The following is a 25,043-nucleotide window of genomic DNA, read 5'->3' as shown; positions in this document are numbered from 1 at the left end:
ACCAAATGAAGCAAGAACTAGGAAAGGAGAGAAGGGCAATGATTAAACACTAGGTAGTGTATATGGGACTGAGCACCAAACGCCAAGAATGCAAAGCAATGTGATGACCTTAACATGCATTGGAGAAAGAACATAGGAGAAGAAACAAAAGAGAGATTACTTCACTTGTGCCACTTCTTTGCCTTTGCAGCCTTCGTTCGACTCGCTCCTCCACCCTCCCGACGATGCCAGGCATCCTGCGGCATAACCCAGCCTCGAATTCTCTTTGCCTCTCTGCGCTCCCTTTGTTGGGGTTCCGGAATCCATTTATCCTTTCCTTCTGGCAATATACGTTGACGAGTCAGGGCGCCTGTTCCGCCAACATTCAGGTGCCAAGATGCTTGACCTGGGAGGGGAACCCTCTTGGAAAGCATGAGCAGGTAATATAATGCCAATGTAGCTGTGAGAGGGCCGGAGAATCCGGCCGAAGACGGGTAGTTTTCTGGGGAAACAGACCGAGAAGACCCAGAATAGTCAGATGACTGGTATGAATCCGAAGAAAACGTACGCTCAAGAGAGCTTGCACCAAGGGAGTTGTAAGAAGCCGAAGATGTTTTGGTGGCAATTGGAGGAGCAAGTTCTAGATATCCAAAGTAAGGAACATCGTCACCTTCATCGCAGCCAGCCCGAACACAGACGAGTTCGATTTCTGTCATGATGAAGCCGTATCGACAGGAGTGTTCACGCATGCAGCGTTGCAGATGCGAAAGGCCATTGAGATACTCAACACGACGATGGGGTTGTTCATTACGCATCCCTGTGTTCCAGCGGTCAAAACTTTTGACCAGGCCAACAACTCGACCACGAGGAGATCCTGAGGCTGTGACCTCGGTATCAGAGGGATAATTGGCAAGAAAATGTGGTCCATTCTCATGATCAGCCACAGCGTCAGGGGCAGGATAAAGAGCCATGGAGTCGCGACCCTGGGAAACACGGAGTGCAGCATTGACCCGCGGAGCATAGATATCACGGACAAGATTTGCAAGAGCGAATTCCGAATCCGGTGCCAATCGGGATGACGACACATGGGTTCGCGGTGCGAGATCTTGAGGAATTTCCGTCGTGAGGAGTTTGGTGAAATTTGGGATCTCGTTCAATGTAACAAGGGAGAAAGACGACCATCGGCGCAAATTCCGAACATCCCACCAGAAATGAGTCTGGTTGAGGCGAGATGCATTGTATGCGACGTTTTGAACCAGGTTGACTGCCTGAGTGGGAGCAGTAAGATACTCGAGAAGTGTCGTGGAGGGAGGCGCATAGTCAACTTGACTTTCGATGCTGACTGGAGCACCAAGGGTTTTGCCTGTGGCACCTGAAAGTGAATATGTTCCCAATGTGTTATCATATGGCTGATAGCTCAAGGGTTCACGTTTAGGTGGAGGGTAGTTCAGGTATGATGGTGCCATCGACGAAACAGGGGACGTTGGGCTACATTGCGAAACGTATTTGGGGAGCTGCCGATAAGTTGGATATCCATAGCGATTCAGTGTTGTTTCATCTATGCTAGACACGGAAACGTTTCGAGAATGACTAGGACGCTTGCGAGATTCTACCGGGGGAACAGTGACAGGAGACGGCAGGGTTGACCCAAAATGAGAGCCAAGAAATGAGGCAGTTGAGATTGGGGAAACCAGGGGGCCTGCGGAGTCAGTTACCACTCGCTGCGCTGGAGGTCTAGAAACTGGATATGGAGCGTAGCCAGGAGGATTGAGGGTGCTAGCCAGAGCTTTCCGGTGGCGCTGAGGACCCCTCTGGGAGACTGGTTCATCCACAAGATCCTGGGGGCGAATTTTCGGCAAGAGGGCACGGCCATGTCGGTAGTAACCAGGTGATCGGTTTGGGGTGGTAACATTTGTGATCACCGAGTCAGGAGAGGAGTCCAGGTTGTATAGCGAGGATGATCCTGAAGTGGAACGGCTGTGCACAGTCTCAGGGTAGTTTTCACCCCCTAAGAAAGTTGGAGGTGTTGTTGGCTCATAGTAATACAATCGTGAAGCCATCTGTGCAAAATTATAAGGGAGCTGAGAGGGCAAAGCAAATATCAAACACAGGTGTGGAAAATATCAGACAAGAAAAGACAAAGCGGGATGACTAGGAGATGAAGGTGGAGAACACAAATCAGAGAGAGAGTGAATGAAGTAAGGAAGGCCAGCTTCCTGCAATTGCTGATGAGAGACGAAAGAAACAAACGGACAAGCAAGGAAACTGACAAAGGAGATTCGTGATAGCCCTTCTCAAAAGGGATGCAATGTTGACCAGTAAAAAGAGAAAAGGAAACGAGGAACCTGACAGCTGAGGAAAGTAATGAAATGAAAGCACAAACCAGAGATCAGGACGGGCATTGAGGATATTAAATCCTCGACGGCCAGACCTGATCGCGAAAAGCGACGGCGGCATTCCAAAGAGAGGTTCATGAACACGGTCAACATGAAACAAGTTAACCAGGTATGATAAGAAGGAAGAAACCTTTTTTTTTTTTTTTTTTTTTTTTGGAGTGGAAACACGGCTCCCACCTCCTGCCGATGAGCTTGGAGCTAATCCTGTCTCCGTTCATAGAGGGCATTTGCTGGATGGCGCTCCTACGCGCGCGCGGAATCCCGGATATCACGTTGAGGAGCGTTCGGAGAGGTTCTATCTGGCTCCGCTGAGTGGGACAAACCTAGTTACGGGGTTTCATATTTTTTTGTTCTCCAACGGGGACTCCCCTCGGTAAGATATATTTGGGTACATGATGGGTATTTCGAGGTCAATCTCGATGGCAACACCGGCCGGCGCTTGCCCGGGAAGCCCCAAAGAATCCTTCTGCCAGGCGCCTAGGGAAACACTGAACCTGGAGAGCGATGGAGATTCTCAGTCCCTTTCCAAGCGCCAGGGGATGGCGTGAAGCAGCAGGCGACTACTCCGTATACTGTACTATTTTTGAGTGTCACTGTGGAGGGGAGGGAGGGGAGCACGCAAGTTGCAGTTGGCGCTGGGCAATTTGACGAGAGGTGAATGGATGAGATGACGTTCCCTGGCGAGCGCGCTGATCGACGCGGCGGTTGAGGGCGCGTCTGGCCAGTTTGCCGGCGTCGAGGCCTCTGATTGGCTGACGCGCTGGTTCTCGCTCTACCGGGGCCAAGCGTGCGATCCATCACGCTAGCCTAATCTCGTCTAGCGCGCTCCATCAGGAGTCCTGACTTAGCGCTAGTCCCGATTCAGCCTGGCGCGTACCGTGACCACGAGCAGCGAGCGCGTCTCGAAGTAGCGGCAGACTCTCAGCCCGCACCGACACCGCTCACCGACAACCGGACGCGCCCGGCAACACCACGTCGCTGCGTGTCATCTGGCGGGCTCGTAGTGGGTTCCATACCAGACGATTGGCTGCGGGTGCTCCGTGCGTTTTCAAAACATGTTTCATCGTCTCCCGATCGAATGCCACTCGCCTCCAGTCTCTCGATTATCTCATGGCCTGTCCACACCGCCGAATTTTAGCCACTCAGGAAGGGTTGCACTCTTGGAAAGAGGGGAGGAGACGAAAATTTTTTTTTCCTTGACCGTTGGCGAGAGGTGTCATACCGCCCTCAATACGTGCTGTTAGTGGGGTTTAGGTGCTGCGTTTTGTTGAGAAGGAGATCTAGACCCTGCGATGGCTCGAGAAGATTCGTGAACCTGAGAGCTTTCAGCTTGTCCCTTGGCTATGGGACAAACTTTTCGGACGACGGATGCTCACGGGCGCTTTCATTGCGAATATACGCTAGTGAGTAGCTTTTAAAAGTATAGTATCTTCGAAGACTTTATCAATGTTTGCTGCTTCATTACAGACGATTGAGGCCACTGGCCTGTTCAGAGTGTATAGTTACCCAATCACTCTAAATCTACGTAGGATATACTCCGTAGTATGAGTTCCCAACTGCGGAAATAAACGGATGCTGGGCGTCATGAAAGTGACATGATTATATGGAGATAACTACTCCGTACTCTGTACATAATGAATACTTCTGTAATAAATACCTTGATTGTGGGAATCGTCTCGTAAGCCTTGATATCGACACTTCAAAATCCATGCCATTATCACAAAATGGCTGCAGCACCAGCGCCTCTCTCGATCAGATACGCCGCCGAATCCGACCTCCCTTCCCTTGGACACCTTGAGATTGTTGCATTCCCAACTTCCAAATATCTTTCCAACACTTTTCCCAATGCCGACCCGCAGGTACTGCAGAACCTCAAGTCAGTTCTGCTAGGCGGGTCACTGCCAAACCCAGAGGTCCACGCCCTCGTAGCCGTGGATCCCAGTACGGATCAGACCGTAGCATATTGCCGCTGGACAATACCCACGGCGTACGGATATGGAGACGCACCTCGAGCTGAGATATCCTGTCAGGCCGCCGCAAGAGCGGCAAAGGCGCTGGAATACGCCCCTGAGTCTACGAATAAGGAGATCTATGACATGTTTGCATCGCTTCTTAAGGCGAAGCAGAAAGTGCACACCCGAGAGGATGATATGAGTATGAGCAACTCCCTCCCCGCCATTCGATGTACCCAGTCCTGCGTATCAAGTCGATTTTGCCAAATAGAACCAGCTGACTTCTGATCAGTCCTTAACATGCTTTGCGTGTTACCGGAATACCAAGGAAGAGGGATTGGGAAACAATTTTTGAAGTGGGGAATGGCAAAAGCGGATGCAAAGGGGGCGAGGATTTATCTTGAATCTACCCCAGCGGGGTATCCGGTGTATCAGAAATACGGATGGGAAGCCGTTGAGGAATGTGTCATTAACTATGTGCCATTTGGGGGCGAGGGAACGCAGACGTTTGTCTTCATGATGAGAAACCCACGGACTCCGAACCCTGCCCCGTAAACTGCTTCGAGGTTCTGGTGTACTAAATGACAAGACAAGTGTGTGAGAATAGAATAGGTGTAATATTAATGGATGTATGCGAGTAGTGTTGACCCCGATAATTTATTAATCTGATTCTTTCCTAGCTGATTTAGTTTCCCGCAATCCCATCCTATTCCGTTCCATCTAGCACATAGGCATAAATTAAAACCGCATAATCGTATTAAAAGAAGGCCATTATCAGTATTTCCCAGCATAAAAAATATGAAATGAATTTCTTTTCCAACAAGTCTATATGCCCCAGCGTCTAGGTACCTGGCACGCGCAATGACCCATTATGTAACTGACGGTGTTAGAAAAGGAAGTAAATATAAACGAGTTTAGACGTAGGGGCGATCGCCAGATTGCCCGGATTGACAACGCCCCGTAAAGAAAATTTATGCTTTGACCGCGTATTCTCTGCGGAACATGTCGTCAACCTTGGTCAGATAGTAGGTTCCTGGAACAAGGTAATCGATGCTGCCGACAGGAGTGAAGTCCTTTTTCAAGTGAGCTCTCTCGCGTAAGAGACACATCTACAATATAGCTGTCAGTTTCATTACAAAACACAAAACATGAAACACTCGCAGCAGCAGGGTCGCAAGCTTACCTCGTCATAAACTTCTGGCGGAACAACTCGTCTGGCATCAATGCGCTTCTGCAGATCCAGCTTTTGAACGATTCCTGAAACATCGCCAACGATCTTGACGCTGAACATGGAGCTGGCAAGGCCACTACCGTAGCTGAAAATTCCAACTCGCTTGGGTTTAGCAGGGTCGAATGTGCCATTGCACAGCAAGCTAGCTAAGCCTCCATACACGCTAGCGCAGTACATGTTACCGCACATGGTGGCAACTTGAATGGAAGGCTGGACCCGCTCAGTGAATCGCTTCTTGGTGAGGGCCATAAAAGTCTTTTCGACACTCTTGTCGGATAGGGATTTATCGTAGTCAAGGTCGCGGAGTTCAGCTGGGACTTCAGCAAAGGCAGGATGGCTCGGGTTGGCCAGGAAATCGTTGTATAGGAGTCTGCCATAGGACTTCGAGACAAGTTTGCAGGTTGGAGCATGGAAAACCATATGATCAAAACGATCAAGAGGAGTTTTCGACTCGTCATCGGGTGCTTTCGCTACTCCGTTGACAGTCGGGGCTAAGGCCTTTTCTCTAGCATTGTACGCTTTGTAGCAAGCGTCGACGGCTTGAGTATAGCATTTAATGGAGAAATGGCCATCAACATATGGGTATTCACTTGTTAAATCTGGCTTATAGAAATCATAAGCGTGAGTGATGTAAGTGCCGCGCAAACCGCTGTCGAAAACGATTGGGGCATCGGGACCAATGAGCATTGCAACGCAACCAGCACCGCCAGTAGGACGAGCATTGCCCTTCTTATAAAGGGCGATGTCTCCGGTTACTACGATAGCATCTCTTCCATCCCACGCGGACGACTCGATCCAGTTGATCGAGTTGAAGACAGCATTAGTACCACCATAGCAAGCATTGACGGTATCCACGCCCTCAATGTTTGTATTACCAGACGGGGCAAACAACTGCATCAAAACCGACTTCACGGACTTGGACTTGTCAAGAATAGTCTCAGTTCCCACTTCAAGGCGGCCAATTGACATCGGGTCAATGCTATACTTGCTGAGAAGCGACGAGAGGGTTGTGAGAGTCATGGAGTAAATATCTTTTCTCTTGTGTCAGCCCTGGCTCTTACCCGACGTTTACGCGAAGATTTATAGGACTCATTACCTTCTCTGTCATCACAGAAGCTCATTTTCGTCTGGCCTAAGCCAATGGTGTACTTCCCCTGGCTGACTCCATCGAACTTTTCAAGTTCGGCCTGGTCGACGCACTGAGAAAGGTTTAGCCACAGTCAATTGCACCCACAACACCCTTCTCCGCCTTACCTGACTGGGGAAATAGACCTCAAGGGCCTTGATACCAATATTCTGAGGACGGGATGACATGGTGGCGCACAGGCGTAAGCTCAACAGGCCAAGATAAAAGTATTATGATTAAAAGAAATGTAAGGGAGAAATAGGTATTTCAAGAATTCGGCAAGGTATCTAGAGCGCATAGCCCAAGAGCAAAGTCAGCAAAAGTTCTCAGCAGTGTTGGGTGGGGAGATTGGAGTAGCGCGCGGACAGGAGTGATCCAGGGGTAGGATGAGAGCAGGACCAGTGCCACCCACGTATATTTGGAGCTCTAAAACCAGAGAGAGCACTTGGATGGTATCTTTGAAAGAATGAACGTGAACTAAGAATCAAGGGTGCTATCGTTGAGGAAGGGAAATGATCATGGATGTTTGGGGGTTGACCCTTTCTTTTAAATTCTGCCGCCTGGGACATTTCGCGGCCGTACAACCAATCCACTCGGTGACTGAATTTGAGTTTGCGCTAATCTAAGCCAACAGAACGCTTGGCCGTTACAGGGATGAAACTTTTCTTTGGCTGACGGGAGCCAGCTTTGAGTCTTCGCTGAGGAGGAGAGTGACAATCCTCCAATGGCTCCAACAGCACAGAGCAAAAGTTTGTGTCTTTGATTTCGTATGTATCTGAGAAAAATATCATTGTCGCCTTTGTCCTGCTGAGTTTTTAGATTTCGCTTCCGGCAGCCCACTGCGATCGGGTAGCAATCTGATAAGGAATTACTCCACTTGACTTTAACCTTCCGAATGGCTGGTATTATATTACTGTAAATTGGTTACCGTGTTGAAACACCCGGAGCTTGCAACATCCAATAGCCGGCGAAAATCCCGTACAACTCGTGAAATTTCGTTACTCACACAAGCCACTTGAGGACTTTCTGGGGCTTGGCATGGTAATTTTTCCTTGCGTTTCAACCCACCTGGGGCAAGATGGCAGGGATCAGATAATCGTGAGAGCTCCTCTTTCGGACCCGCGCGTGAAATTCTGAAGTATTTCGATTTGGGCAGGTGCTGCCTTTTTCGGCCCCAAATGACACCAAAAACGGCCGCCCTGGCCCATCCGCTGACTCACCCGCCGTGCGCATAACAACTCCAACTTGAAACAACCTCCAGCTGTTGGGACTTAATTTTTGAAATATCTCCACAACCACTGATCTATTTGGCTCACACAGTGGCTCAATCTGCTCTCAGAGCCCTAGGTATCACCCAATACCAAGAATAGTATGGCAAGCAGCCAAACTGCCCCTTGGGTGGGCCTCCAGCCCCAAAGCATACATAACCATGCAACCCAAATATAAGCAGATATCAAAGCTATTGAGAAATTCTGATTGAATATGCTAGACAAGAACAGGAATTCAATATAAAGCATAATAAGAGCTCTGCTACGGAGTAGACAGTATGAAACTTGTAGGGGGTTGAACCCCCTTTTTTCTCTCAGGCCGAGCCCTTGATGCCATGCTGTGCAAGACCTCCACACTATTCCTCTTTTGGCCTAGCACCACACACAAACATTATGTATATTGTACGGAGTACTCCGTACACATGCTTGCCTATTCTCTTTTCTTCTTCAAGCAATAAATTCATGTATATAGAGTCTTAGCTAGTAACTTCAGCTTGACCCATAATATTACATATTGCTTCTTTTACTCTGCAAGATAGATGCACACAAACAAAGAAATAGAAGTAAATCGCTGTCCTGGAGATACCAAACTTTCGACAAAATGGCAGTCAACGGGGGACAGCACAAAGGAGCACTACTTCTGGCCCTTTGCACAGATCATCAACTACTCTGGGAAAACCTGGAACACCAGATACGGCTATTTGATTACTCAAAGAGAGCTGGTTGTTTTGCGCATCTCTAGAGCAGTCATTGGGTCAGGGATCGCCCAAACTAGGTCTTCACGTACTCCCGTGCAAACACCCGCAGGAGAGCATGAGGGTACCTATAGCCCCCTTTTTGTGCCGCCGTCCAGCCCTGTAGCTCGACAGTCAACAACCAATGACCGCCTCCCGATTGGGCTGATCGACGAGGATAGACCAGGCACCCATCGTCATGGTGGTGAACGCGATCGAGAGATATATCTAGGTAGTCATGCTCAAAGCAATGGATCCTCGCTTCAAGGCCCACAGCAACATCATCGCAGTAGTGACGTCAACCGGGCTGGACAGCGCAAGCAGCCATCAACCGGGTCAAACGAACGCAAAAGGCGACCGTACAAGCGACAAAGACTTGAAGAAACAACATCTTCGCCAACTAGGAATTCTTGCGACGCCCTCCGTATTCACTTTTTGTCGTTGCCAACAAACGCGCGCTTAGAGTTTCTCTCCTGGTTATTTGAAGGTTCACTCCCACAATGCACATTTGGACCTGAAATCACCGCCAGCATCACACCTGCAAAGAGGAAAGTCAATACAGGAGTCCGAAAACAAGTCCGCTGGGCCACGTCTCAAGGGAATGCAGGAAATCTGGATGACAGCGGCTCCCTTGAAAAATCCAGGAAAGGGATGCCATGGTTACCAGAGGAGGAGAGTCTTTTGCTAGAATTGAGGAATACTCGGGGACTACCTTGGTCTGATATAACGAGGTTATTTTCGGATCAATACCCTGGAAGGAGCCAGGGCTCCATTCAGGTACATTGGAGTACCAAGCTCAAGGGGAGGCAGTCATGACGATGCCTGTACTAATGTGCGCTGGTCACTTCCATATCCCAGAGGATTCGCTCACAGCGCTTCGCTCTCACTTCCTATCTCTGCTTGTTGGGGAACGTTTGTAACCCCCTCCTCGCCTGTCCCTGCCAAATCACAGGCCTAGCCTGATCTGCCAACAACTGAGAATGGAGATATGTGGGGAGCAAGCAGTTCAACGGATTTGCCTGGTTTCACCGAAACCTCTGGAGTTGCGGAAAGGGCGTGTCGTTATCATCTGAAGACATGAAACCTTGTACGGAGAGGTTGGGAGGATGAGAATTCGACTCGGTCGGAGGGTAGCAAGCTTATTCTCGGACGAATCTTCCGGCTTCTCGGAGCATTTGCTGATGATTCTTTCTATCTCAGCCTCCGGACCAACTATGTTTGTCACTTCGCACACGTCGCATATCATGAATCGTAACGTCCACACCGACATAAGTATCAATATTAGCAACGTGTTGCGGCTCATAACACCAACTAGCAAACTTGTAAGGGTGGTTTAAGACAAGCTAATACTCCTTTTCATCCACCTACTTGGGAGATGTACTAATGAACACAGTTGGAATGGTGATTGCAGGAAGTGCCTCTGAGTCGGGATGACAATATACTTAAAGATCGGTATACTGCTTGGTGATAAGTATCCAGTCTGGAGAATTACTCTCAGTGCCATTAGCGTGCCAAATAAGGGACATTTAGAAACCATCTCCGAAAGCACATTATACAGACAAGGACCTGGTGAGAGCTTAACGCCCACGAGATCCTGCCTAGATCTACAAAGCAAGATGGTCTACTACGGCGAGCACTCAAGAATGATGGGTAATCCTCCCCGTATCCAATCATCAGATTGACTCTTCAGAATAAGCGCCAGTATATATTTTATTACATACCCAGGTGAAAGGGGTTGGAGATAAGCGCCCACAGGATTTGGATCTTCCAGCTGGTGCGGTTGCGGTCAAGAAGTTATTGGTCATTCATCAAAGACCATCTGGTGTTGGCATCTCATTTGACTTCAAATACGTGATGACGAATAGCCACCGTCCATTGGGGCTTCACACGAAACACCACTATGCGCCAGGAATACTGCGGGTATCTAAATTCTGAAAGTTGCATGTCTTCCATAGCTATGAAGGACATATAAATGAGATCCTTGCCAGCTAGTACTCTCCATTGGCATCCAACAATCCAACTCTTCCAATATCTATCAGTCTTTGATTTCTATAAACTTTCCACCTGTGCTGCCCTCAATGTCTCGCACCATTCACTTGGCGATATTCTCTAATGGTGCCAGACCAGCTCACTATGCTGTCTTCATCCCTACTGGTGATGCAGGCAAAGTGGGAAAGCTTATCCATGTGACCGGAACCACCGCCACGGGATTCTTCCTTGAATTCAAGCGGAACTACGACTTTAGTCTCACTCAGCGGAAGCACCAGCTCATTCCACTTGCCCAAGTCAATGCCCAGTATATAACAGATACTGTTGGCACCGGACAGCAGTCCGCTGACACAACTGCTCGTGATCGACTGGAGTCAGTTGCGACAATTGTGCTGCCTCCGGGACGCAGCGCCAATCCTTTTGATCCATCGGTAAGCCAGCGTCACCATTGGAACAACCATGCATACTGATAAGTGTTATAGGCACCCAACTGCCAGAATTGGATGCGAGACTATATCCAGAGACTTATTGCCGAAGGCTTGGTTGCTAGCGGCGCCGGCTCGGTTGTTCAAAGCGCTCCGAGACTGCTGTGACCAGGGTGTCGCATTGCGGGCTCTGCTTTACTTTGATTCTTTGAGTGGTGCTGATAACAATTGTTGAAAGAAGGACTTGGTGGGGCTTGCTTATTCCATACCCGGAAGGCTACTGTATGAAGTAACAAATCATTAACTGATCTGACGGGTATCAATGATTTTTGATTTTCTCACGATGGATAAAAGTCTCCCTGACTAGCCATCAGTAGCAACAAGCCGCAAGGAACATCCAAGCAGTGTGTAACGACTCAACATCCCATTGCCGTTGTGTAGTAGTCCCATGGATCCCAAGTACTAGCAAATTGATCCAGAATCATGGGCAGGTAGGTGGTGGACCATGGTTCAGCTCTGTCAGCGGTATATTGCGCCTTGCGAGACTCCCAGTACTCAGGCAGCCAACCAGATTGCTCCCAGTCGACAACCGCCAGAATACGGTATGGGGGTGTGGGTGTGACGATGATGTTACTGCGATGGAGATCGCCATGAGTGAGTTTGATTGCACAGTCGTCCGGGAGGTCATGGCGGAATGGTTCCACTGGAACTGAGTACGGATCTGACATCGGTCTTCGGTGAAGAAATGTAAACCAGTCGTGAAAGTCGCGAACTGTAGCGAAAGGGCCTGCTTCATGCATATAGTTCACATGAAATGCCCTGTCGTAAAGCGGTCCTTTCGTAATGCTGCCTACGAAAGAAAGATTAGCTGATGGCAATCAGTTATCCAAAGGGTACGCGGGATATTCGCACCTACAAATGGGTCCTCTGGGTCCTGTTCGACCTGTCGTAGGCGCTGATAAATTGTCCTGAGTTCGCGACAGATGCCGGCTTTGTCCTCAGGTCCCATGATTGACCATACTTGCTCAAGCGATGTTCCATTCACATACTCCATGTAAATGTATTTCTCGTTTCCCTCGGTGCGCCAGCCATACACTTCGGGCACAGGAACATCCCCTTTGAGGAGTTCACGTACGGCATAGAGGCACTGAGCTTCGGATATCTGAACAGAGCTTCCCCACTTAACAAAGAGACCCATCTCTTCGAAGAGGACAGGTGGCGGTCTGACATATGGAGCATCCATTGGAAGGACTTTCCTTCGGTCAGGATACACTCCGGCGAGATGTTGCGCCTTAGCGCGTGCCTGCACTTCATCTGGTGAGGGTAATTGATCCCATTTTTCAAAAAAAGACGAACCTTTGGCGACAAAGCTGTGAGAGTTTGGAATCATTGATTGTGCAAGTCGCACGTGTTCCCTTTCACTGGTCATGGTGTGTGACTCCGACGGTTGTGGCCCTTGAGCTGTTGTGGTGGTACCCGTGGTTGTTTACCGCGTCAGTTGATCACATGATCTGGTTCTTGGCTTAGGCACCGACTCCCCACGGACGTCAGCTTTCCTAACCAGATGTCTACGTCACAGACACTGTAACCATGTAGTGTCCCCTGGAGATTATTTCTATCCAAATATGCGCTTAATTTCGGACAATAGAAGTAGTCAGAAGAAATTAGGCAACTTCAGGATCTATTGTGGGGCCAACTTCGCTGGGCGTGGTTAACATGTCGGGTCATTGTGGGAGATACTGGATGACTTTCTCTCCTCGATGCGGTAATAGCATCGCAGAACTGTGGGGTAAGTAAATCAACATTTATTGGCCCGCAAGCACTATGGACGGGTGTTCTTGCGCGGAGGCCATGATTGGCTGATCCTGTGGAGTGGGACATCTGCTTCCACAGATGGATTCCCCGCATAAGAACCTCCAGACGAAACGCTAGCTTTAAACTGGATCATTTTTCCCTCTTACAACCCAAATCGGGGCAAAGCCTCGCGGCTCAGCCACCAAGGGCCGCCAAGGCCGTTCAGCGACCACGTCGTTGTCCATGGGCAGGAAGTGGATGTGCACTAAGCAAGACACTAATATAAACTTGGATCTCGCCTTCAGTCTTCCCATCCCTCATACAATCATAGCAGCCATCATCAATTTCTTCTAAGTCCTCTTTGATCCACCCTAATTCCCCGATTATTACATATGCAGGCCGTTCAGAAACCAGTGACTGCTAGAGAGCGCGCTTCGATTATCAAAAAGGCCCAGGAAGACGCGCTCGCTCGATTGCCTCTAAACACACTCTTCATCGTTCTTTACATACGATCCGACCCTCCCCAGTCAAATGACTTTCACTGGGGATATTACTTCCACACTAGCGCCCAGGGAGGGTTGAAATATCACATGAGAAACCTGGGCGGAGGATGGATCCCAGATCATGGCCCAACCGGTGGCGTTTTCCAAGTCCAATTTCCTGTGCGTCCTTATCCAGATCGCAAACGTCCCACACGCAAAGCACGGTTCTCTCGAGCAGATTATGAGATCTCGCGATGGAGACGTCAATTCAATTCCCGGTATAACCTGCCGAGTATGGCTAATGGTCATCTTGCGAGAGTTGATTCGACAGGGGATAGTACGCTGCAGCAATATTGAAGGTTTGCAGCAGGAATGTATGGCTTTCGGAGACCAATACAGTTCGGGAGCAGCGAACAATACCCAGCCACGACCTGTAGTAAGATCAACCCTGTGTCTGTGAAGGTAAATTAGGGAGGAACGCACGTCGTTAGCAGAGGAGCTGCAGATATTTGTTTTTTTTTTTTTTTTCTGCTCTCTTGTTTATAACTCGCAATCGTTATCCGAATCCATTCAGCCAATGTGTGCATGCCTCTTAGCCTTCACATTACCAACTTAATGTCTAGAAGCCCCAGTCACTAAAGGGCTATATAAGAGTCAACTGTTAATAGATTTAGAGCCACATCGGATTCCAACTCGTCCAAATATTGTGCTCCACCCATCCAAGAGGCAACTTGGAACCACCAGCTGTCTTTCCCAAAGCGCATAGCCGTAGTAAATTCCCAGTATTCGGGATACCAGCCTGCAGATTCCCAGTCGAGAAACCCTGATAAATGTCCATCGTCATCGACAAGAATGTTGTGCGCTTTGAAATCCCCATGAGTGAACACTATCCTATGTTTATGGCTCTGTAATCTTTTTGCGCGTGACAGAGCCATTTGGTATCCGGTGTCGGATTTGAATGCATGGGCTGAAGCCGGAGCGAAAAGATAGTTGTAAAAAGCCTCCACGCTGGAAAAAGGACCCATCATGTGCCCAGGAACACGTGAACTCCGTAGGCGGGTTCCAATAGCAGAGCAAATCGTCTCTGACCCTGGAGAGCGCCACGATCGCATAGAGGTGATACATGATTTCAACTCTTCCAGCCAAGGCTCCTCGGCATCAATCTGTAGTCTATCGTTCGAGTTCTCAAGGGGTACACCAGGTAGCCTTGTCATCAAGATAGAAAATCTTCGGTTAAAAGGGGCATCTAGGTGTTCACCACAGCTGATGACTTTGGGTACAGGCATTCCAGCAGATCTCGCCATTTGCATTGAAACGGCCTCCTCGACGCTCGTCCGGTCCGTCCATTTCATAACAAGCCCAAATGGTAATTGAATAATATTTGCATCGAATAGAAGACCGAACCAAGAGCAGTACCATTGAGAGAAGTAATAAAGGAACTTGTGAACGATACCCCAGAGTATTCTGGTGCATCTGCCGGGTCCAGCTGGCACTTGAGGGGTGGTCTGCTGGATTGCAGACTGCATCCGCCATGGCCAGGTATAATCTGGCCGTAAGATCGACGGAATCATAAGGCGGTCCATGGAGACGTCTAAGACCTAAGTTCGAAAAAGGAAGCTGGGACGTTGGGGTGGGATTTTCATTTCCTGTCGAGGTTTGAGTTAGTGTCGACCTTATGGAGGGCAGGCTATAGTTTCGTGCATTTTATCGATTAAAGGAAACGTGAATTACTTGATAAAAACAGGCGAGATAAAATCGGCTCCACTAGTCGAGCGAACTTGGGGAAAGGTAAATGAAAAGTGAGAGGAACGAGAACAGGGCGTAACCGAGACTTTCGAGGAGAGAAAGGGGGTAGTATCAAGAAATCAGGGGAGGAGCAAGAGTGGTGGGAGATTGAAATGGTGCGACTGAGTGAGTGCAGAATATGGGAGGGCCTTATGTAGTTGACCTCAAGCCAGCGATGATGATGGACGAATCTAGCTAACCTGGAAACGGTAAAATGTGTGTACAGTAAAGCCTCTATATAACGATCACTTTACATAACGAATTCTCTGCGGAGTACTCCGTACATAACGGACGAAAATCTCTTCCAAAATTAAATCTCCATACAAAATATTCGTTAACCTGTACGGAGTATACTACGAGATTCGTTGAATATCTCCCAAGATTTTTTAATATATCGTTATAAAAAGGCCAAAAAGACCAAAATGCCCCGCCGAACCACAATTTTGATTGGGCAGAAGAAATTACACTCCCACAAGGCTCTTAATCCTTCCCTCTCCAACAAGGCCTTGATGACATGGTGAAAAAGCTTTGCTTGTATGAAGAGCGGCAGGATAAGGGAGATACAGAGCTAATTCAACAGTTAAATTGTTATGAGAGAAGATTAGGGGCTCGGAGGCTTGAAAATCAGCAGCAGCAGGATATTAGAGCGTATTTTGTATGCTAGCTCTATATAACGGATCCCTCTATATAACGAACTGAAAAAAGCTTCCCAAATTGATTCGTTATATAGAGGCTTTACTGTACTGATCTGGTGATCCCGCGTTCTGTGTTTGTCGTTGATGGGGCGCGTCACTGAAGTTGAGTTCGTTTGGTCATGAAATGCCACTCGCGCTCTTAATACAAACTCCTGTCGCAAAGTTTCATTGTCTTGTAATGCTTCGATAATCTCTTCAACAAAGTTATCAACTGTATCTCGTTCGAAATCTCGCAAAGTAGATTGGTCGGTCGCGACATAGTCTAGCCGGTTATCGGAAGGAGCATGCTTGAATTTCTTCCAGACTTAACTCCTGGAACTGAGGGAAATCAAGCCGAGGAGGGGAACAGTCCGCTAGGGAAAAGCCGGTTGACCGGGTCAGTCACGCTGCCTTGGGTCGTGAGAGTAGCATTCGTCTCGACTCGGATTGCCCGCGATAGAGATGGATTCGTGGCAGAAGCATGGGTAAGCCCCAAGCGGTGAAAACAAAGTCTAGCCTTTTATGGTTAGGGCATTTCCGCCCAGCGGCTCACCAAAACATCTCTTTCCGCCATCTTGATTCCGCCAACTCATTTAACGGCGGGCAGAATGTCTCAACGGGAGATCCAGGAGATACAGGAGCTGCACCGGCGCTTGGAGGAAGAAAAGCAACTACGAGAAGAATAACAGCGACTGCGAGAAGAAGAATAGTACCGACGAAGGAAGAACAACAGTTGCGAGGAGAGGAACGGCGACTACGAAAGCAAGCCGAGGAACAGCTGAGGCTCCAGACTCAAAACACCACAGTTCCCGAATTCCTCGATGCTTGCCATTCGCATTTATTTCTCGGTTTGGATATTCGGAGAGACAAAGACTCGTCTACGAAGGGCAATCCCGCGAACGCCGGCCGTAAACTCTGCCCGGCCAAGATTCGAGAGTGGACCAACTTTCCAGATGAACAGATTCTGATATGGGACGATCTGATGAACACCGATTTTGTGGCCGAACGCCATTTCTGCGGAGATGACGGACTAATCATCAAGACGAGAAGGGTTGAGTTTACCATGAGACTGTGCTGGGGTACACCGGGATTGCACGCGCGGAAGATGCTATTAGATGTTATCACTAGACACAGTCGCTAGAATAATCCCGCAAGGCAAGTTGGCTGAACTCGAATTACAAGCCCATGTGAAGCTGAAGCCGAAGCGCAACTTCGGCATGACCCCAACGTCTAGCGACCATGAGAGGACTTTCCTTTGCATTATCCTCAATGTCAACTTGGATGCGGCGGTCCGCGAGCAACCGCAACACCTTTTATAGTTTATGTAGCCACAAATGACAACCTCTCGCGCTGAAGCTCGCTGAAGTAAGACGTTATCAGCGAACAAACAAAGGCTCCACGATTTATATGTAGTCGCCTGATACATTACTGTAATAACCCGAGACAAAACTACTTAAGCACTCTCAATCTCCAGTTCCGGGCCTCCCACAGTTGCGACAATCGCGAAGTGTTTAAGGGATCCTGCAGGGTAAAAGGCGTCACCCGGACAGCAGTCGAGCAAAATCGCAACAACGCCAGAGATGGAAGAGCGTTCTTTAGACGAAAGCAGCTGAATTCAGCTTGGGATGCAAACCCGAGGTGGCTGTGGCAATCCGAATCCGGAAAACTGGACAGATATATACTTTTGATTCATCCTCGCTGGAAATGTGGTTAAAAACAGTCCCTAGCTTGGTAGGTCCGTTATCCTATGCTTCCGCCAGGCCGTAAAACTTACTTTCTGAGGGAATTTCTTATCCTCTCTCGATCCATCAGGCGCTTGAGGATATCTTCCCCCGGCTTTGGTAGCGTTCCTCGTCAGCTCTGCTTGCCCGGTCCAAACCAACTAATGCAAGTCGGCTGTGAACCCGTTGTCTATGTATCTAGCGGTGCGCTTCAATCGCTCGCTAAATCTACTATGTGCCTCTAATGATAATCCCAGAGATATCGCAGTATCATGCTCTCGTTGTTCATGGTCATCAGTCTAGTTGGTCTTAGTGTTATATATGTCCAATTTTTCAGACTTTGGGCTATATGCGCAAGGCCGACTCATGAGCTAACGGACACTCTCAAATTATTCTGGAGAAAACCACATCACGCGGCCCGCAAACACCAGCGAGCCTTGTGGGTAACATCCGTCGGCTCAATAGGAGTGTTTCCGCTATTATTTAGCTCAACAATTATCGCGTGCACGAAGCCATATTTGTGGACCCAGATTACGACGGTATGCGCCTTCACCAAACAATTAGTACACGACGCTCACTTGGTTTCATAGCTTCAAGTCGCTATAATCAGCCTCAGGAAAGTCTTCATTTCAATATACCTTGCGGAGCATTTGATGAGCTCGCTCAGCAGCCGTGACGCCGCGTAACGATAAATCCCAGATTGGCGACCTATTATGGCTACAATGAGACCCATGATCAAGTCTTCGGGTTGTGCTTCAAGCGATACTCCCTTTCCTGTTATTCTTCTCTTGTAGACTGCCTCCTGAAAAAGAGCACCACCTATTATTTTGTACGTGACCTTCCACCGCTACGATTCCAACTTCCGCGGCCATTTCAGATGTCTTTCCTTCTTTGCTTGAGACTTCGATGTAGATCACGACGACAGAATAATCGAATGGGAATGATGAATTCTCGAAACGATTTTTGACAGAAGGTTGCGGGAAAGTTGTTCCGCAAGCCACAGTTCCGCTGCCTTAGGATTACACAAGCTGGCTTGGATGAAGCTTGATCGAGACGTAAGCTTCCCGCCGCAGTACGGAGCGGAAAAAAAGCTAGTCTAGGCAGAACAGAATTCCGAAGAACGGAGCAGAGAGCAGGGAGCACGGAGTACGAGGTTGTGGATTTCATCCCATCCAAGGCAAAGTCATTTCAGCGTGACATGTGGACATCCGGCGTGGCTCGATGTGTGGTACCAAGCGAGCAAGCAGGCATGCGTGCGTGCGATATTTGCTTCCCCGCAAGCGTCCGCTCCTGCAGTCGCACCTCGTCCAATTGCGGGTGGAATTGTCGCCTAGTGATCTCCGTCAGTGTATTGGAAACATATGGCACTTCAGACTTAATGCAATGCACGGAGCCCGACTGCTGCTTGTGCTCGCTCTGCGCGCCTGTTCCTCCCTCCACGTTGCGAAGACCCGCTCGAGGGTTTTGGTATCCTGGATTATCATCGGCCCGATTTCTCGGATAAATTCTCGGGATATATTTCCTAAAAGGGTTAAAACTCTACTAAAACAAGAGCGCCACACCCTCCCCACGATTGCGTAAAATACTCCTGTTACTAAGCCCGCCGATCAGCGTGCATTGCGATGCGGAATCCGCTCAAACGGTGTTGCCGACAAGGAGACGATGATATCGACAACTTATTCGGCCATGTTCTGATTTAGATTCTTAAAATACCGGGTTGCCTATCATTGAAATTCCTTTCCCTCGTTGATGGAACATGAGCACGGTCCTTCAAAGCCGCCTGTCCGCCCCCGACACTTCTGGGGACCTAAGGGGCTTCACTCTATAAAATGGGCGACCATAAAGTATTATACGAATCCCTTCCGATCCCTACCTACGAAGAAGCTACGTCTGCACGTCCTTCATCATCACAATCCCTTCTTGGCCCCTCAGAAGTGAGCGATGACGCCGAGAGGCAACAACTTCTCAGCCATGCTCCCGAAGTGGGAAGTTCGAGATATCCTCGAGGATACCACCCTCCCACGGTCGAATCCGCCCGATCGAGCGTGGACTTTTTAGCGTTCTCTAATGGAGGATCAGTTCGAGCCTCTACTGAGAACCTTCGAAGGGAGCTAGAGCACATGGATGTGGAGGACCCTTCGGGTCAACGATCTAGCCGCTCTGCCTTTTCCAAACGATTCGCCAACCTCAGAAGAACATTATCCTCCATAAACTTCCCGCTGCGGAAATACATCCCAACGTTCTCCTTTCGATTGAACTTCCTACATTCTGGGTTTGGCAACCGCGACGCTCAAAAATGCATCCTTGTCCTTCGACTTGTCGCGGTCCTCATAGTCGTCTCGATCATCTATTTCATCGTGGTCTCCGATATTTTTAACTTTGGAGGAGGTCTAAATTTTGGCCGGTTATATGAGCCCGAGTCAGTCCGAAATTTCGTCCAGAACCAGGTGAATGAAACGGCGATCGCTGAAAACCTTGAATACCTGACACAGTTCCCCCATATTGCGGGCACCGAAGGAAACTATGCCTTGGCAGAATGGGTGCAGGCAAGGTTTCGAGCAGCGGGGCTCGAGAATGTTGAAATGGAACGGTTTGATGTTTATCTGAATTATCCTACCAAACACGGCAGGAGGATAGCAATTGTGGAGCCAGCAGACAAGAAATGGGAAGCTAAGATCGATGAGGAAAAGGTGTACAGGAGATCGAGGGAGCAGACATTGGTTTTCCATGGACATTCAAAATCTGGAAACGTCACTGGCCCTCTCGTATATGCCAACTATGGTTCCAGAGAAGATTTCCAAGCGTTGGCCGATATGGGGGTGAAGGTTATGGATTCAATAGTTTTGGTGAAGTACTATGGCTCACAGGGTGATAGAGCACTGAAAATCAAAGCTGCTGAATTAGCTGGCGCGGCTGGGTGTATAATCTATTCTGATCCAGCAGAAGACGGATTTGTCAAGGGCCCAGCTTGGCCAAAAGGAAGATATATGCCAAGTGATGGCGTGCAGCGCGGAGGCGTCAGCCTGATGTCGTGGGTTGTTGGAGACGTACTGAGCCCAGGTTTCGCTTCTCGCCCTGATGAGAAAAAGAGATTGCCAGTCGAAGAAAGCCCTGGTCTCCCAAAGATCCCCAGCTTGCCTATCGCATGGAGGGATGCGCAGCATCTGTTACAAGCTATCCAAGGTCATGGTAAACGGGTACCAAAAGAATGGGTCGGTGGTGTGCCAAATGTCGATGAATGGTGGTCGGGGGATGACTCTTCCCCCAAGGTCAATCTAATGAACATTCAAGACGAAATAGAACGACAGCCAATCTACAATGTGCTTGGAAGGATGACTGGCGTCGAACAGCCAGAGAAAAAAATCGTTGTAGGAAGCCATCGGGATGCATGGTGTTTCGGTGCTGCAGATCCAGGTAGCAGCTCTGCTATCCTACTGGAAATTGTGCGGATTTTCGGGGAGCTTCGAGCTCTTGGGTGGAGGCCATTGCGCACTATCGAGTTTGCAAGTTGGGATGGCGAAGAATATAACCTCATAGGCTCTACCGAATATGTCGAGAATAGGGTTGAGGATCTGCGTTTCGATGGTTTTGCCTACATCAACGTCGATGTGGCTGTATCGGGTGAGGACTTTAGGGCTTCTGCCTCTCCTCTATTTGAGCGTTCACTTCGACGGGTCTTGAGCCGGGTATCCGATCCCAAAACTGGCGAAACCCTACAGAGTATTTGGGACAAAAAGGGCTCTAAACTTCAGGGATTAGGCGCTGGAAGTGATTACGTTGCCTTTCAAGACATTGCCGGCACATCTAGCATTGATTTCGGCTTTGAAGGAGACCCATACCCATATCATAGTTGTTATGATAACTTCGACTGGATGTCTACCATTGGTGATGCTGGCTTTAGATACCATAAAGCCCTTGGACAGATATGGGGTTTGCTTCTCTTAGAAGTGTCCGATCGGCCCATTCTTCCATTTGATCTCGAAGCATACGCTGCTGCTGTTGTTCAGTACGTATCTAACCTGCAAGACTACGCTAAAAAGAACTCGGCTCCGTTGACGCCATCCAAACTTGCGCGTGTGGACGATTCGAGGACACATATTGACTTCAAACCTTTGTATGATGCGGCTGAAGTATTCCGTACGAACGCCCGCATTTTTCATAATTGGGAACGTGTGTGGAATGAGACGCTATATGCCAACAATGGTTTCGAAAATAAAATCTTTGGCATCCGAAGATTGAGCCATAATGGTCATATGGGAGACTTTGAAACGAATCTGCTTGACTTGGAGGAAGGTGGTGGTGTAAGTAGAACCACAGCTGCTTCTACATTTCCGAAGAGTTCACGTGTTGTTATATTCGATCCATACTTACATTATTTTTAGGTTCCCAACCGCACTCAATTCAAACATATCATTTTTGGCCCGCAAAAGTGGTCAGGCTATGACGAGGCATTCTTTCCAGCCATCAGGGACGCCATCGACTCGAGAAACTGGACCGAAACGCAACATTGGATCAATAAAGTTTCGAAAATCCTCACTAAAGCAAGTATCAAATTGAATAACTGAATTTAATTTCACTCCTTCCTCCCTCTCCTTCTGCGAACTTTGGGAATAACAGGGCTTTCCCCTATTGCATATCTCAGAGGTCTTCCTGATGTGTGAAATTATCCTTCTACTAGGCACTCTTTGATTGCCTCTTTTGTAGGTATATTTTGGCCTTTTAGACAACTGGCCAATTTGTCTAGATTTACTTATACCCGAAACGCCCACCCCCAGTGTATGGTTGTATGCAAATACTGACTTTTGTTGTTCTGATATGTTTCCCAGTTTAATGTGAGCCTCTGGGCAGTTGCCATGCATTTTCTACGCATATAGACTGGCATGCAAGTTGTCCTTTGCCATTTTATTGCTTTTTTAAAGGGCTGTTGGTGGTTTTGGCTGGCATTATTGGTTTAGCAGCTTTCGCTCCGTACATGTTCCACATGTACTGGTATGGTACTTGTATTCCTAGATATCTGTTTTCTTTGGCTGAGCCGAGGCATTCATATTGTAATTTTGTGATATCATTCTTCTAGTGGTTAAAACCCTGCTATAACTTGGCAAATCCGAGCCCGCTGTTCTATAGATACATCCTAACACATGTTATACAAGGCAAACAAAATCGCAAAGTAAGAGTTGTCGATTCATTTCAAATAGGAATCATGGCAAAAACGTTTCTTCGACCAACTCTCGGACACCGCTCCTTTTCTTTTATTACAAGCAGTCGGTATCAAAAGTTAGAATTCAATAGCTCGGTTCTCAATTTCATTGGGAGTTTTTTTCCCCACATGTGTGTTTTCAACACCCACACTTCAGATATTCAAAATTATTTTCAGCTCATTGGCGGTGTGAACTGATGCTGAAGGGCGGATCCCCGGGGCCATGGCGGCCGACAGCAATGCCAAAAGCGACAAGACACCACGAAGAAACCAACGGCGAATTCGTGAAATGTATATTTCAAAATTCCACGAGTATTCGCCGATGGACGGTCGTTTTCCGCTCGTGGTCTAAGTGGGCGGAAGATTTTTCATATCACCTTTGCCATCCTTGATCCAAGCAGGATCTATTAGCCGCTCCCTTTCAGCATAGAGCTGCTTGTATGCACCACGTATTGTGCCATCACTAACGTGGGCAACGGCGGAAATTTCTTTCGCTGATTTGCCTTGGCCCATCAAAAAGGATGCCATATATATTGACGCAGCGACGATTGACAAAGGTGAGCGACCTGCGAGGTCGCCCATAGAGGTAACTCGGTCAGCAAGCGCAGATGACACGTTCGTGACTTGGAAAGGCAGATCAAGCAAGTTGCAGAAACGGTTGCAGAGATCACTTGGCTTGGTAGAAGTAGTTGCGGTATAGGTTTCGTTGGGATCTGGGACCCCTGTTGATGATAGATATTAGTCACAGGGTGTACAATAGCGGGGATAGAGACCAAGAGACTCTTACCTCCACTCGAAACTACAGAGTTGATCCTCTCCAAGTTCTGCGCAGTGAAGAATTTTTCCAGAGCTTTGTAGATCCTCCCGATCTCCTTCTTTGACACCCGTGTCAAAGCGAAAATCTCCGTAAAGGTTCGCGGAACCTTGCACTGACGACAGGCGATAAAAATACATCCGGCAATAATAACATCTTGAGATTTGCCTTTAAATGCTTTTGCATCATCTACAACTTTGAAGAGGTATTTGGCAGTGTCGGCAACGTTCTTCTGAATATTGAAACCGTCACATAGTGCTCCAATCTCCTTGTATGCCGCCAGCAACGCTCTGTTAGTCTTCTCACTTGACATTTTATTCTGAGCACGATGCAGCTCGCGTGTCTTAGCGCCGCCTTGCCCATATGAAATTTGGGTCTCGAGCTGGTTGCCATTTAAAAGCGGGTTGGCAGCATCTCCGACACGAGATGGGTCATCGTTATTTTGATCGTCGTTTGAAAACGTGCGCCACTCTGAATGCTGATCAATTTCTCGATCCGCAAGAACCAGGCCGCAGGAGCCGCATATCGTCTCATGAGAGTCAGGTGTCCGCAGATTAGGGGGATTCTCCTTGCATTCTGGGCAGATTAAGCGTGCTGCAAGATTCTCCTTCCACAAATTCGGCGCAGCCTCGGTGCGAACTCCAGGCCCAAAAGTCGCCATCTTCTTTACCTTTTCTTTTGTTCTCAGACGCTCAGTATGGCGCTTCTTGATTGATTTATAGGAGACTCTAAGGTTATGTTGGGATGCGCAAGCGCGAATAAACAACGGCGAATACACCTTGCCGGTTTGTTTTCAATGATGCCCGGGGTCCAAAGACGCAAAGAGGATGAAAAAGGTGTGGTAGTGGCACGCGGTTAAGCCTGGGGTAGAGCACAGGAGTCCGTGGCCACTGTCTTTAGAAATCATGTTAGCTCAAGTGTCAAGCAAACATTATCATATAACTCTTTTAAAGTGGTATCCATTAGTTACAGGTGGTAGATAAGAGAGTCACTTTGGGATTGTACAAGTAGATGCGCTCAAGTGTTCATAAACCCAAAGGCTATCACAGCTTTACCTTTGTGAGGACAACCGTTCCGCCCCAAATGTCGAAAAGAATGACAATTTGGGCTCCCTTGCGCGATAACCAACGCTGCAAAGGTGAAGGCGCAAGCCGACTTCTCAGTCTGCGTTGAAATCCTTCTAGCTCGCTCGCGCAAGAGTGGCAAATATCAGTAGTGACTGAAGAAGCCCTGCGACTTGGCTATGCGAACGTCTGAACGCGTCTCAGCAGGTTACTCCGTGAGAATACCTTCCTTGAGGGTGTTATTCCTGGATTAGAAGCTTCAGAGCCGATGTGTTGGAGACGCTGAAGGGAGCCTGGAGCTGGATGGAGGATGAAATGCTGTTCAGCTGGGAGCGCGAGCCTTTTTGACGGCAGCCTCGCAGTGGATGACTAATAACCACGAATGACTAATCTAAACGCCAAGCCTGGAGGT

General features: G+C 48.4%; 12 protein-coding genes across 12 annotated transcripts; 6 read left to right on the top strand and 6 right to left on the bottom strand.

Annotated features, from left to right (window-relative positions):
• Positions 1-161: 161 nt before the first annotated feature.
• On the bottom strand, positions 162-2,039 carry CIMG_03637 (uncharacterized protein; the record flags this gene model as incomplete). The annotated part of the gene is made up of 1 exon (XM_001244195.1): positions 162-2,039. The coding sequence occupies one exon, from the start codon at positions 2,037-2,039 to the stop codon at positions 162-164; it is 1,878 nt and encodes a 625-aa protein (XP_001244196.1).
• A 1,977-nt stretch (positions 2,040-4,016) lies between these two features.
• CIMG_03636 (uncharacterized protein) lies at positions 4,017-5,016 on the top strand. Its single transcript, XM_001244194.2, has 2 exons — positions 4,017-4,529; positions 4,620-5,016. Exons 1-2 carry the CDS (start codon positions 4,100-4,102, stop codon positions 4,880-4,882), a joined length of 693 nt encoding a protein of 230 aa, XP_001244195.1. The 5' UTR covers positions 4,017-4,099; the 3' UTR covers positions 4,883-5,016.
• On the bottom strand, positions 4,926-7,201 carry CIMG_03635 (hydroxymethylglutaryl-CoA synthase). The gene is made up of 5 exons (XM_001244193.2): positions 7,097-7,201; positions 6,813-6,971; positions 6,655-6,757; positions 5,511-6,589; positions 4,926-5,436 (listed from the first exon to the last, which is right to left on the bottom strand). The coding sequence occupies exons 2-5, from the start codon at positions 6,870-6,872 to the stop codon at positions 5,299-5,301; spliced, it is 1,380 nt and encodes a 459-aa protein (XP_001244194.1). The 5' UTR covers positions 6,873-6,971; positions 7,097-7,201; the 3' UTR covers positions 4,926-5,298.
• Positions 7,202-7,230: 29 nt separating this feature from the next.
• On the bottom strand, positions 7,231-8,115 carry CIMG_13728 (uncharacterized protein; the record flags this gene model as incomplete). The annotated part of the gene is made up of 4 exons (XM_004446325.1): positions 7,231-7,597; positions 7,691-7,710; positions 7,753-7,987; positions 8,039-8,115. The coding sequence occupies 4 exons, from the start codon at positions 8,113-8,115 to the stop codon at positions 7,231-7,233; spliced, it is 699 nt and encodes a 232-aa protein (XP_004446382.1).
• Positions 8,116-8,491: 376 nt separating this feature from the next.
• Positions 8,492-9,502, top strand: CIMG_03634 (uncharacterized protein; the record flags this gene model as incomplete). Its single annotated transcript, XM_012358206.1, has 1 exon — positions 8,492-9,502. The coding sequence occupies one exon, from the start codon at positions 8,492-8,494 to the stop codon at positions 9,500-9,502; it is 1,011 nt and encodes a 336-aa protein (XP_012213629.1).
• Positions 9,503-10,764: 1,262 nt separating this feature from the next.
• CIMG_13727 (uncharacterized protein) lies at positions 10,765-11,268 on the top strand (the record flags this gene model as incomplete). The annotated part of the gene is made up of 2 exons (XM_004446324.1): positions 10,765-11,106; positions 11,158-11,268. The coding sequence occupies 2 exons, from the start codon at positions 10,765-10,767 to the stop codon at positions 11,266-11,268; spliced, it is 453 nt and encodes a 150-aa protein (XP_004446381.1).
• Positions 11,269-11,360: 92 nt separating this feature from the next.
• On the bottom strand, positions 11,361-12,539 carry CIMG_03633 (phosphotransferase enzyme family protein). The gene is made up of 2 exons (XM_001244191.2): positions 12,013-12,539; positions 11,361-11,950 (listed from the first exon to the last, which is right to left on the bottom strand). Exons 1-2 carry the CDS (start codon positions 12,527-12,529, stop codon positions 11,517-11,519), a joined length of 951 nt encoding a protein of 316 aa, XP_001244192.2. The 5' UTR covers positions 12,530-12,539; the 3' UTR covers positions 11,361-11,516.
• A 482-nt stretch (positions 12,540-13,021) lies between these two features.
• Positions 13,022-13,966, top strand: CIMG_03632 (uncharacterized protein). The gene has a single exon (XM_001244190.2). The coding sequence runs from the start codon at positions 13,287-13,289 to the stop codon at positions 13,731-13,733; it is 447 nt and encodes a 148-aa protein (XP_001244191.1). The 5' UTR covers positions 13,022-13,286; the 3' UTR covers positions 13,734-13,966.
• Positions 13,889-15,224, bottom strand: CIMG_03631 (uncharacterized protein). Its single transcript, XM_001244189.2, has 2 exons — positions 15,078-15,224; positions 13,889-15,022 (listed from the first exon to the last, which is right to left on the bottom strand). Exon 2 carries the CDS (start codon positions 14,957-14,959, stop codon positions 14,012-14,014), a length of 948 nt encoding a protein of 315 aa, XP_001244190.1. The 5' UTR covers positions 14,960-15,022; positions 15,078-15,224; the 3' UTR covers positions 13,889-14,011.
• An 861-nt stretch (positions 15,225-16,085) lies between these two features.
• CIMG_03630 (uncharacterized protein) lies at positions 16,086-17,190 on the top strand. Its single transcript, XM_001244188.2, has one exon. It carries the CDS (start codon positions 16,317-16,319, stop codon positions 16,974-16,976), a length of 660 nt encoding a protein of 219 aa, XP_001244189.2. The 5' UTR covers positions 16,086-16,316; the 3' UTR covers positions 16,977-17,190.
• A 1,995-nt stretch (positions 17,191-19,185) lies between these two features.
• Positions 19,186-22,618, top strand: CIMG_03628 (glutamate carboxypeptidase Tre2). The gene is made up of 2 exons (XM_001244186.2): positions 19,186-21,857; positions 21,939-22,618. Exons 1-2 carry the CDS (start codon positions 19,386-19,388, stop codon positions 22,119-22,121), a joined length of 2,655 nt encoding a protein of 884 aa, XP_001244187.1. The 5' UTR covers positions 19,186-19,385; the 3' UTR covers positions 22,122-22,618.
• An 82-nt stretch (positions 22,619-22,700) lies between these two features.
• Positions 22,701-24,935, bottom strand: CIMG_03627 (transcription initiation factor IIB). The gene is made up of 3 exons (XM_001244185.2): positions 24,560-24,935; positions 23,541-24,461; positions 22,701-23,475 (listed from the first exon to the last, which is right to left on the bottom strand). The coding sequence occupies exons 2-3, from the start codon at positions 24,226-24,228 to the stop codon at positions 23,102-23,104; spliced, it is 1,062 nt and encodes a 353-aa protein (XP_001244186.1). The 5' UTR covers positions 24,229-24,461; positions 24,560-24,935; the 3' UTR covers positions 22,701-23,101.
• Positions 24,936-25,043: the final 108 nt, after the last annotated feature.

The sequence above is a fragment of the Coccidioides immitis genome (assembly GCF_000149335.2).
Source record: "Coccidioides immitis RS genomic scaffold supercont3.6, whole genome shotgun sequence".
Classification (NCBI taxonomy): domain Eukaryota; kingdom Fungi; phylum Ascomycota; class Eurotiomycetes; order Onygenales; family Onygenaceae; genus Coccidioides; species Coccidioides immitis.
The sequence above is the reverse complement of the archived record's forward strand: the minus strand, read 5'-3'. Positions and strand labels throughout refer to the sequence as shown.